Genomic DNA, 12,185 nt, shown 5'->3' with positions numbered 1-12,185 from the left:
GAAGTGCAGATTTATAGCCATTTCTGTTGCTATCTGCATATTTGCAAGCACTTAGAATCAGAGGACGCTCCAAGCACTGCTTCAGCTTCTTTGAATCTAGTAATCCTGCTGCTGTACTGGCTTTTCCAGTAGTTTAATGTTTAGAATTCTGCCAGTGACATTTATAACAGGTGATTCTGCATTTATCTTTTGTTTATCAGTTTTCGATTTAGCCATTGTAACATTTCACTGTTTTTTTAAATGCTTTCCCCCCCATTTGTTTCTTTCATTAACATTTCCATTGCTTATTTCTTGTGCCAGTGTACTGTGTCACCTCATCTAAAGAGGACAATAGGTATAGGGAACCACCGCCCACCCCACCAGGATATATGGGGATTTCTTTAGCGGACATAAAGGAAGGATCACCTTACCACCCACACTTAAAACCTCCAGACTATAGTGTGGCGGTGCAGAGATCAAAGATGCTGCATAGCAAGCTCTCTAGGCTCTCATCTGCTCCTCTGAGTAGCGAACCTGTGGCGTGTTTTCCAAAGAAGATGCCTCAGTGGCATAGTCGGCAGCCGTCCCATCCTAAGCTAGCAGATATGACTGACGCAAATAGTGAAGAGGATGGTATGTTAAAGATCTCATTTGATAGCTATTTGGTAAACTGGTGTGTAATCGTTGTCATTCTGGCAAATCGTTGTCTTATCTCACAAAGATCAGCTTGTATGTGAATCAATGTTTTGTTTTCCCCCTTCTTTGAACATGATTTTACAAATGCTTATTGAGAAAATGAATAATCCTCAAAATCTAACAAGAGTGATTGCACAAAATATTAACTGCATGTTTATATCAAACATAAGTGTAAAGCAGTTGCTCTGAACTTGTGGAGCAGAGGGGTCCAGACCTTTTATCCCTAGGAACTAGAAACACTCTCCAAGAGAGTCTTTTAGAGGTTGCTTTTTGTATCAGACATTATCTACTGCACTGAAGTAGCTACATGTAAATTGCAAGGTGGAAACTGCTTGGTGACTAAAATCCGATGAGGCAGGTCTGACAAGGTGGAGAGGTTCAGTTTATGCAGTGAGCTGAGCATTTTTGCACACACTGCACAGAAGTTGGAGGCACATGATAAGGCTTGGCATACCACATGACCAGAGCATAGAGAGGACTGGCTCTCCATACAGTTAAAACTGTAACAGGGTATGGTTTTAAGTCATGGCCACACAATCAGTACTCCTTGGTTTCCACCCTTCAGGTTTGGAAAAGAATGTGCATCAGAATGAAAAACGGTGGAGGTTTTAATGATTTATGGCCAAGAATTGTGAGCCCCAAGAAATGGCTTGGTCGGAAAAATTGAACCCATAGGGACCCAGTAATTGGGCCACACTGATGCTTTGTTCTGAAACTTTGACCCTTCAGCAATAATCTTCCAAAAAAGCTTAATTTGGAAATTTGTGACAGTTTAAAAGGAATTGCATGCGGATGCTTTCCTTTTTCTCTTTTCTATGTACATAATAAAAATAGGCATTTGTACTGCATTTCATTTGCAGTCTTTCTTCTGATGTCCGCCAGTATGGGTTGCTTGGCATGGCTATTTTGTATGTTAACTGTTAACCATAGTATGTTAACTATGTTTGTTAAATATGGGGATATGAATGGAAATGTTCTGTAATTCTAATAGGGTCCTTTTACAAAAGCTGGATTTCAGGACCCATTTGATCTGACATGCTCCCTTGCCTTTAAAAGCATTCTACTGTTGTTTGAAGCCTCTTGTCATGGTGCTATAATCACATTACTGTGATCTCTGACAAGAGGATGCAGAAGTGAATATCATAGAGTAGTGTTATGATGATGATGATGATGATGATGATGATGCTTATCTCTCATCAAACTATATTCCATGTGTGCATATTTCTGTAAGGGATCTACGAATACGACAAAGATTTATATATCACTTTTCAACTAAAGTCCCCAAAGTGGTTTACATAACTGTAGATATAAATTTTAAAAAATGGCTCCCTGTCCCCAAAGGGCTCAAAATCTAAAAAAGAAACACAAGGTACACACCAGCAGCTTCCACTGGAGGGATGCTGTGCTGGGATGGAGAGGGCCAGTTACTCTCCCCCTGCTCAATACAGAGAATCGCCACTTTTAAAAGGTGCCTCTTTGTTCAGTTAGCAGGGGTGACCTAGACCTCTGTCTGGTGATACTGTAATATGTCATCTTGATGACTTAGATGCAGAAGAGCCCCAAAATTAACACATTAAGATGCATGTCTTGATTTCTAATGCAAAATGATTCAAATTTAGCCCTGCATTGTACTCTCTGTTTTATTTATTATATATTTTTATCACCCTCTCCTTCTAAAAAGCACAGGGTAGCACACAGGGCTCTCTCCCACCACAAGCACACACATTTTATCCCCCCAACATTCCTGTGGGATACGTTTAGGCAGACAAATAAGTGCCTGGCCCACCTTTGCCCAGTGAACTTAATGCCTGAGTGGGAACTTGAATCCAAGTTTCCCATAGTCCAACATACAAACAACCACACTCCATGGACACTCCTTATGTGAACTTGCAAACCATGATTGAGTTCCATATTACCGCCTTGAACCTGCAGTTGGCTGTGTGGCATGGAGAGGTTGGGGAGAAGGTCTGTGAATCACAAGCCTATGCCCACCTTTGGGTCCACACAACTAATTGTGCAATTCTGAGTCTTGGTCCATAATTCAAACCTTATAAAGGTTCCAAGCTTCATATGACTTTTAACCCTTGTTTTGATAATAAATTTCCCACGGTCCAATGGGAGGGGGACCAGGTTCACTCTCCAACCTTTGGATCTGATCCAAAGAGATGTTTTATTCATTTTCAAGCAGTAGGACATATGCCTCATTGATTATCCAAGAAGTGGGGTTTTTTTTAAGCTAGCTTATTACTTTGACATGGGGAGCTTCTGAAGAAAAGCATCCTCCTAAGTAGTGATGCAGCCACAGAGCTGTCATTCACACACGACTGACTCATTTCCAATTTAAAATCCTACTCATGACCAAATGAACATATATTATTTGCTGAAACTCCTTTCTTCCAGTTTCATTTACATGCTCTAAAGCAGGGGTTCTCAAACTGGAGGTCCCAAATCAGGAGGGAGCTACCCGGAGGGCAGGGACCTTATCGGACACGTCCTAGGTGTTGAAACAGTCAGGGACAACAGGGAGGAGGAGGAAAGAGAAGTCAACAGCCACTTGGTTCCTCTGCCACTCTCAAAACCAAGGGCAGGCACACCAATGACACTTCTTTGGCTGAAGGGCCAGGGAAATGTATCCTCCAGAATGTTGTATTAGTGTGCAAACAAGAGTATAAAAATTGAAAAAACCTAGGGAAATACTGATTCCCTTTGCTTGATTCCAACTTATGTGAATCAGAGTTTTCAGCAGTTGCTGCTATAAAGAGCAACTACCTGTTAATAGCTTGGAGGCTGAAATTAGATTGGTGGTCTCAAACATAAAGCCCAGGTTTGGGGGAAAAATGAGAAGCAAGCAAGCTCATCCTCACTTAAAAGGTAAATGTGCTTTATTTATCTCTGCCTAATCAAATCAATGGCTGACATCCCAAATAACCAAGTGTGGGCACTCATAACAGCAACAGAGCACTAGCCACATGCTTCCAAAGCACAGGTACTCTTCTGCTCTTGAAGCTTGCCCATGCCCCGGAAGCACTCTGCTGGATTGGAAACACATTGCTTGACCCGCAGTGACACGTTTCAGGTCTACACTTCACTAGTCAGGAAGTCAGCCTGTAGCTTTAATCATGGAGTGAGGGGTATCACGTAGCTTTATATATTATTTTAGGGGGTCACAGTATCAAAAGCTTTTAGAACCCCTGCTGTAAAGCATAAAGTGTAGTAGTCAATGAGGATAACAGTATAGAAAATAGTTACTGGATTAGATTGAGGCGGGGGGGGGAGAATGCTAAGGGGTAGCAAAACCCAGTTTCTACAGAATTGCTGTAGGTCGAGTGTGGTTGGGGCCAGTGCATTGACTCAATAGACTGTATGTTCGTGGCATTCTTTGCAGCAGACTATTTACAGTGTTTTTCTTGTTTCACAGAAGATGAGCAAGTATCAGCAGTCTAGCCTTTTTGCTTCCTGAGAAAATTGCCTCGAGGCATAGTAACATCAGAAGAAGGAATTGTACAATTCTGTCAGCTGTAGCCGACAGCTTGCTGCTATTGACTTCAAATGTTGCATTTGCCTCTATTCTGAACAATATGATGAACCTCTTTGGATCATAATGTTGAACTCACTTCAGTCTGTCATGATCAGCACCACAGCCTAAGAAAACTGTTTGTCTGTGACAGAGACAGCTATGTCCAGGGAGCACTGGCCCTCTGGGTCAAGACATCAGTATCCAAAAGGACCTGACTTCTAATGCATTGGGGCCACCTGAAACTTGGAAGTGTTTTCTGTAGAAAATCTATGGAAACTTTTGGTAGACTCCACTCAAATATTTTCTATATGACCATTACAGCTCTCAGTTGAAGAATGTTATTTTATGTACTGATGGAAATTGTGAAACTTTTTAGCAAAACCAAGGAAATTTCTGCAGCAATCTGAAGAGTAATTTATTAATTTGGAGTTTATATAAGATTTTTTTCCCCATTTAGTGTATTTGGGAATGCTCTGGTTGGCTAATGTGAATGCTTTTACAAAGAAAGTATGGTAACAAATTATCTAGGTGTTAAAAAAATGTCTTACTAGCTAAACAAATTGGACTTCAGGGGAACTAGATGTTCATGAGTGCAGCTAGAGGTTTGCACACAATACAGCATCAACCTCTGGTGAAATGCCAAGCCCTGAGGTGTGTATCAAGTGTGCTTTAATGTGCATACTGTAGTGGAATGCTGCCATCTGTTGGTCCTGTCTTTTAAAACTGGTGAAGTACGTGTGACTGTCCTTTTAACTGTCAAATGACTGAGGAAAGATCTGCCACATTTTCTCCCACATTCCTCTTCCTGCCCTCAAAGTGAATCATGGTATATGTTGAATTTTACAGCACAATCCACAGGGGAACCTCTCTACTGCAAGTCATTCTGAGTGCAAGAAGTACAAGGGGAATGTCTCTCTGTGTGAATTGTGTCCTACGTTTGCAAATTGTGTCCACTCCAAGGCTTACTTATCAGGTTAGAGTAGCCAGCTGGAGGTGTTCAGAACTTACAAGCAGAGCCGCAGACATGGGAAAGGCTCTTACTGTTCTTTTAAAAAGGGAAACATCATCATGTTTATGTACATTGCTGTGCTTGATTTCTGAAATGAGGGGCTCCTGGCTTCAGATTTACTTGGAAATGGCATCCTCTGATCTGGGATGTGAAGGCTGGTTGCAGTTACTTTGGTGGTTGGAGATTTGTTTTGCAGCAGATCAGATATGTTCTCCATTAGTAAACTTTCACATGATCCAGGCTAACCCTTATATTTGGAAACAAGTTGAGGACTCAGTCGCAGCACAGTTTGGCTCCAGTTAAGTTGCTGTTAAGTTGTCAGGGTTCTCCACAACCATGACAACTTAGGATACAAGCAAATATGTTTTGTATTGGTCTTCAAGAATAATTGCTTATCACAAGATTTGCTGCAATTGGGAATTTGAATATTTGCTCTGCAGAGTAGTCTGCTCGTCTCCCTGGACTTTCAGCAGGAGTGCGTTTGTGTATTTCAGGCTCAAGATCACCCCTCATTTCTCCCTGAAAATACCTGAGGTATAGGGTCTTTACAAATCAGGTAGTACACCCTTAAGATTCACCTATGAAATTAAACGTGTTGTGTATTGCCATACACAGGGCATACAAATGCATTCCCCATCCCGCCAGTGACAACCACATGTGAGAGACAAAGCGGGTCTTGTTCCTCTAAATGTACTGCTTGGAAGCAGTGAGACCATTGCTGCTTTTAGGTGTTTGGCTAGCCCAGTGTGACTGCAGAAATCAGTTCCCTCTTTTTCTCCAGGCTTGAGGACAGGTCATGGAAACTCATCTCTGCTTTCGCACTGAGTTTCAGAGATGTTTGGAAGATGAACCTCAGAAGCTCAATGCAACTGTGGGTGCCATCTTTCTCAGGCTACAGCCTTTCACTGGAGGAAAGTTAGGACTTCATCTTTGAAATTGTCAGGCTTTTGAGTTGCACTGTTAGATATGAGACTTACCCCAGGTTGAGGGAAGAACAGGGTTGGTGTTGTCTCCAAAATCTGGTGTTGACTCCAAATCTGGGATAGCTGCCAAGGCAAACTTAGCCAAAAGGTGTGGGTCCCTGGCCATTTATGGAATATAATGCATGTGTATCATTCATGCACACGTGTGCACATTTGTGCACACACACTTCACAGTTAAGGGACAAAGCAAAGTGATTATTTATAGTCAAGGTAAGCTGAGGTTGCATCTTTACTTAGCCAACCAGAGTACATGGATAAACTGGAGTTATCTGCATTTGTTTTCTTCCTCTAGCACATGATGGTGACCCAGTCAAACATTATAAATGGACATGAATGTGTCGATGTATATTTCAAGTTTACTTGTAAATAATAATATTGTAAATGTTTACAATCAAAGCTAGAATGAAATTTTGTCAGTTTTACAGGTGCCTCAGAGTATAACTTATTTTTACACTTCAAGTTATAAAGAGCTTTCAGATTTTCTTTTGTGTGAGAGGCAAATGCAGCATATACTGGCAGGATCCAAACACAAGTACCAAAAATAAAATTACGACCCTGAAGCCTTCCATATGCATTACCCACTGATGTAGGACAGTGCTAGCTAATTGGAAGGTTGAAAGAACTTGTGTCCTCTTCTAAATTTCTATGTGCCAGTTGCAGTATTTCTTACTTCGATGCCTTCTTGTAACTTTAAGCAACAAACCAGTGAAGACTAGGATGAAATGGAGAGGCTACCTAATTCATCATTTAATTGGCTGACCAAGATTATAGCCTTAAGTGTCCGGGAAATACAAGTGGCCCTTGTTATTCATGGGGGTTCCGTTCCACCCTACAGCCACAGATAACAAAACTGTGAATAATGAAACTTTAAGTCAATGGGGCGGCGGGGGTGGGGGTGGGGGGGTTGGTTCAGGAGCCCTGGAACAGTGGCCCCTAGCTCCTCTAGTAGCACTCCATCAGGGGATCTGTTACCTCTAGTACTGCGTAATTGCAAAGTTTCCCCACACCACAGTTGAAGTCCAACACCAAGCAGCACCAATCCCTGGCCTGATTGGTTGGTAGGCTGGCTAAAGAGGCAGCACAGAACTGACTCCAGTTCAAATAAACACACACGGGAGTTTCTTCACTCTGCTGCTGGGGTTTGCAGCACCCCATCTCTATCTTTCTCTCTCCAGTCTCTGGCCTTCAGCAGCAAGAGTCAAGTTTAAGAAGCAGTGGAGTTCCTTCAGTCCACCGCTGGATCTGCAGCACTCCTGCTCTGGTCTTCTGCTTGGAGCACAGATCAGGTAGCAGAGGCAGACCTGCTGCAGACATTGTCATCGTCGTCATCCTCTTCCTCATCGAAGCCATGGAAAGTGGAGGTGTTGCTTTCCAATTATGACTCTGCAGCTGTGGTGGTGGATGCAGCTACTTTTTCAATGTACCTAGTGATGGTCCTTTAGTGCCCTTATAGTTTGCAAAGCAACCTCCAGCTGCCTTTTGAACTGGATGCTGCGCTCCATCAGGGGATCAAGTCTGTCAAGGCAGTCCCCAGCTGTCGGTTTGTCAGTCAAGGCAGTCCCCAACTGCAGAATCTCAGAGAGCCCCTTTGTAGAGAAGGGCTTGGGGCACATCTCTTCCTCTTTCTGCTCTTCTTCCTCTCTCTCAGGAGCTGCCTGGATAATGTCCTCCCAAGTTTTCCTCAGTCAACTCCTCCTAATGGGATGTCTTGCAGGCCTTCTCCATGGTGCTCCACTTCATCAGCTACTGAGGGAATGGCTACAGCAGATGAAGAGGTGACTCCCCCAGGCCACAACTTCTTCCAGACTGTGTTCCATGTGTGGGATTTGATCTCTGCAAGGGATGCCATGGTGTTCTCAATGCCATCTGCTATGCTGTAGCATCACAATTGCTGACAGACAGAGGGAAATCAGCTTCCATGAAATCCAGCATGGTGCCACGAGTGTACTATGACTTGGAAGTTGTGATCAGATCTCGGTCCATCGGTTAAATCAAGGAGGTGGTTTGGGGCGGCAAGAAGATGATCTGCAAGTTCAGGTGTCCAAACTTCAGGGTTTCAGGATGGCCAGGGATATTGTCGAGCACCAAGAGGACTCTAAAGGCCAGGTTCTTGGAGGCCAGATACCTCTGCACCTCATGCAGAAAACACTTGTTCACCCAGTCAGAGAAAAGCTCTGCAATCACCCATGCTCTCCTATTGACTCTCCAGAAGATGGAAGCTGGCTCCATCCCTTTCAGGGCACAAGAGTTCTGTGTGCAGTACAGGAGTATGGGCTTGACCACACAGTCCCCTGCAGCATTGCCACATACCAGCAAAGTCAGGCAGTCCTTGGCTGCCTTGAAACCCAGAGCAGTTCTTCCTTCTTTGCTGATGAAGGAGCAATGGATATTTAAAATCAATTTTAAAGGATACAATTCTTGAAATCAATTTTCCGTGGATACTGTACAATATTTGCAATCACTTTTCAAGATACAGTATTTAAACGCAATTTTAGTGGATACTTAAAGTCAACTGGTTTTTAATTGCAATTTAAATTAACTACAGTTATACAGTACAGTAGTATACTGTAATTAAGATTAGAATTGAATTTTTAATTAAAAATAAAACATCAAAATTAAAATTAAATTTATTAAAGTGATGATCAGCATCTTACCAGGGTTGCACTATGCTTCAAGAGGCTCCTCCAAGAAACTCCACAGGAATGGCTCAAGAAAAGCTCCCAAGGGCTCCCACAGGCTTGCAAAGGCTCCGCAGAAATATCTCCAAAAGGGTTCTAGCTCAATGGCTCCTTAAGGACATCAAAGGCTACGCAAAGCTGCCAAATGCTCTTTAAAATGTCTTTTTGAAGCACAAAAAGCTCTAAACATGCAGACCAAAGCACTCCTCCATCCTCCTCCAAACTCCTCTCACAATCCATGAGCACATGCAGGAAGAACACGACTATATAAGGATAAAACGGCACACCAAAAACCATGGATACACAAAACCACCATACCGCAGATAACAAGGTTGGGTCTATATTTCCCAACCACAGATAGGTGACACTGTGGGTAATGAGGGCCACCTGTACTAGGTGAGAAATCAGTTTGCTGGTGTCCCCCCACCCCCGCTTCAAGGCCTTATGAAAACAGGGCCTTAATGAAATATTTAAATCCAGTTCAAGTTGGCATCCATGACTTCAACATTATAACACTGACACAGGTATAAGCCACAGTGAAACTTCCCTACACAGACCCCACTGGGTGTTCCACAGTAGCGCAACATCCACTCATTTCATTGGGGCTTGTATAGGGTACGTTCCTGCTGGATTCTTTCATAGGCCACAACTCCAGACAGCCATAGCAGAGGCAGGAGAACAGCACACACAGCCAGATGTTCTTACTGCAGCTGCCTGCCCGGAAGAATAGGCAAACTGCTCTTCTGTTTAAAATTGTGAGTTGCTTGTACAGCCAGCTTGACTGGCTTCACCTCCAGTGGTGAATGCATTTCCCCCCAGTTTTGCTATGCCTGTCTAAGAATGCAGCCACAATTGCCAAAAACAGCTTGTAAACCTCAAGCCTTAGCAGTTAGGCACCACTTGATAAATGCATTAATTGAGCTTGTGGGTGGCTTAACTGAACTAAACTGCACTTAATTGCAAACAGAAAATATGGTGTTTTGGGCCAATAATACAATTCCTCCGTAACCTCATGTATTTGTTTCCTCCTGTAGGAAGAAAACTAAAGTATGGAAAGCCTTCTCCCTTGAGGGTAATCCTTTTTCCTCTTTATTAGCCTGATACTCCTTACATTCATGTCACTGACAAAACCTCAAGGTCTAAGTACTTCATCAAAAGTCCATTGAACCAGCCATTGAACCTCCTTGAATTTGGTGTTTCCATATCAACAGAATCAGTAATACTCTGTTTTTAAGTACACTGGTTTTGAAACCAGGGCACATCTTGCTTAATTGTGTTTTCCTAATATAGAGCCAATATTGTGTAAATATGCTCTGGATAAGTGAGCTCTTTTGACTGCTTCAGATTTGCACAATGCGTTGCCTCAACCTGCCCTTGCTCTAATCTTGATCTTTACTTTTTTTTAACTCAACTGATCACATTGATCAGAGACATCAGCCAAAATTGGGTGGGTACAAAGAGACAGCATTCCCATTTTTAATCAGTTTATATTAAAACTTGACTTAATCCTGCTTCATGCTGTTTATGCAACTTCTATTCATAAATTTAATTGATGAATTACATTACGAGCTTGTTCTGTGCTTTTGGACCACGTTATGTAACTTCTACAATCTTGACTTCTATCGGGTTTGAAATGTCAATTTCTCTTTGTACACATCAGCTATGCTGTATACTTCTTTCTCGCAATATATTGTGAGGAAAATGTGTCAAACCAAACAGGACAGAAACTTGTGCATATGAGGAGTGTTTGGAAATAGCAAACATCAAACTAGTATTAGTTTATGCCTCCATGAAGCCATATGAAATAGAACAGCCTGTCTTTTAACATGCACAGCTAGATGTGTGACCTGTACATAATTTATGCTTGCCAGTTGACTGACCAGTAAGTGCATTTTGCTGCTGGACTTACACTTTTGGCAAACTGTTGTGAAAATGTGCATAATATTAGGGTAGAAAAATGTTACTCTAGGTATACGGATGTTTTCAAAGTACTAATTTGGAGATGTGCATTTTCTCACATGTATGTTTCTTAGCCTGATATACATTGTCACCTAAGAGATACTAAAATATCATGGTCTCACCTGAAGGGTACAATGTCAGCCTTTATAGATGCCTTTCTATGCTAAAGTTGGAGAATTTTGTGCTGTAGAGAGCATTTTTATTTAGATCTTCAAAATCTCTTTGAAAGACAGGATCTAGCCATAGAATGAGGCAATTCCAAATAATAATAAGTGGCAGGGCCTCCCAAAGCATTTGTCTGTAGAACAAAATCCCTTCTTTAAACTCATCCGAAGAGGTAAGATGGAAGAAATGAAACCTGGTCCACTCAACGTTTTTTGCTCAACTATTTTATTTGTGGGCAACAGCACAGCTACATAAACATTTCCTTAAATGTTGTTCCAATTGCTGTCAAAAACTGATTAGGAAAAGAGGGATACTTTCTCTTGGATATAAAGCTTTTAATGCCAACTTCTTAAAAATGGGGTGGGAAATAATCCACGCCTGGTTCACTTGTCTATCTTTCTTCCTGTTGTGCTCGTCATTGTCTTGTCTTTAATTTGTTTCTCTCTCTCTCTCTCTATATATATATAGATATACATGGAATGCAGTTTAGCTTGATATTAATGACATTTTGCATATGTGAGCATATGGGCAAAAAACTGCACAGTTGTAATGGTATTCTGATAGCAATTGTAACTGCACAAGTCAGTGATTGTAAAGTATTCTGTAACAAGCAATGTCCGTCTTCTATTTTTTGATACCTCTTACACTTATGTCTTTTAGAAAGACAGTGCCTCTGTATGCTTTTTTGTATTTTTACTGAGTGATTGTAAATATTTGTTATATTTTTGGTTAAGAGAATGTTTAAAAGTACTGTTTAATATCCAATCTACTAATGTTGTCAGAACCAATAAACTACCCACTTAATATGGATTACTGTTGCCTTTTACCAGATATTTATTCCCTCCACACATGAACAGTTTGGGTCCAAACACCTTTAATGAGAGAGAAATCCACTACTGCAGTTAGTACTGTTTGTAAGTGTGTTTTGTTTTGTTTTGTCTTGTCATTTTGGAAGAATTCCAGAAAGGTAAGGAATAATACCAATGTCTTCTAAGCTTACATATAAGAAAGCAAAGATATCTGGTGCTCAGGTCTAGCTTGTGCTCCATCATGGAGAGGTGAGCAACTGGGGGAGCGGGGGGACTTGGAAAGGAAAACAATCATCGATTCCGGCCATTCTAGAGAACTAAGGAAACTCCAAAATGCTGACTTCTGTTGTACAACCAATCCTATCACTTCCTCTTGCTTCTAGATCTCGG

At 41.7% G+C, this 12,185-nt stretch overlaps 1 protein-coding gene across 10 annotated transcripts in view; it reads left to right on the top strand.

Annotated features, from left to right (window-relative positions):
• The window catches only part of RAPGEF6 (Rap guanine nucleotide exchange factor 6), a 244,713-nt gene extending 232,917 nt beyond the window's left edge, over window positions 1-11,796 (top strand). For 7 of the 10 annotated variants that reach the window (XM_053300758.1, XM_053300756.1, XM_053300752.1 and 4 more), the window contains 2 exons: window positions 301-612; window positions 4,094-11,796. In XM_053300758.1, coding sequence (XP_053156733.1) covers window positions 301-612; window positions 4,094-4,119 — 338 coding nt within the window. In that variant the 3' untranslated portion in view covers window positions 4,120-11,796. The remainder of the gene's footprint in view (window positions 1-300; window positions 613-4,093) is intronic. The other 3 variants (XM_053300751.1, XM_053300760.1, XM_053300759.1) reach the window with 3 other exon arrangements.
• The last annotated feature ends 389 nt before the right edge of the window (window positions 11,797-12,185 follow it).

Source organism: Hemicordylus capensis, chromosome 2, assembly GCF_027244095.1.
Source record: "Hemicordylus capensis ecotype Gifberg chromosome 2, rHemCap1.1.pri, whole genome shotgun sequence".
In the NCBI taxonomy this organism is placed as follows: domain Eukaryota; kingdom Metazoa; phylum Chordata; class Lepidosauria; order Squamata; family Cordylidae; genus Hemicordylus; species Hemicordylus capensis.
The sequence above is the reverse complement of the archived record's forward strand: the minus strand, read 5'-3'. Positions and strand labels throughout refer to the sequence as shown.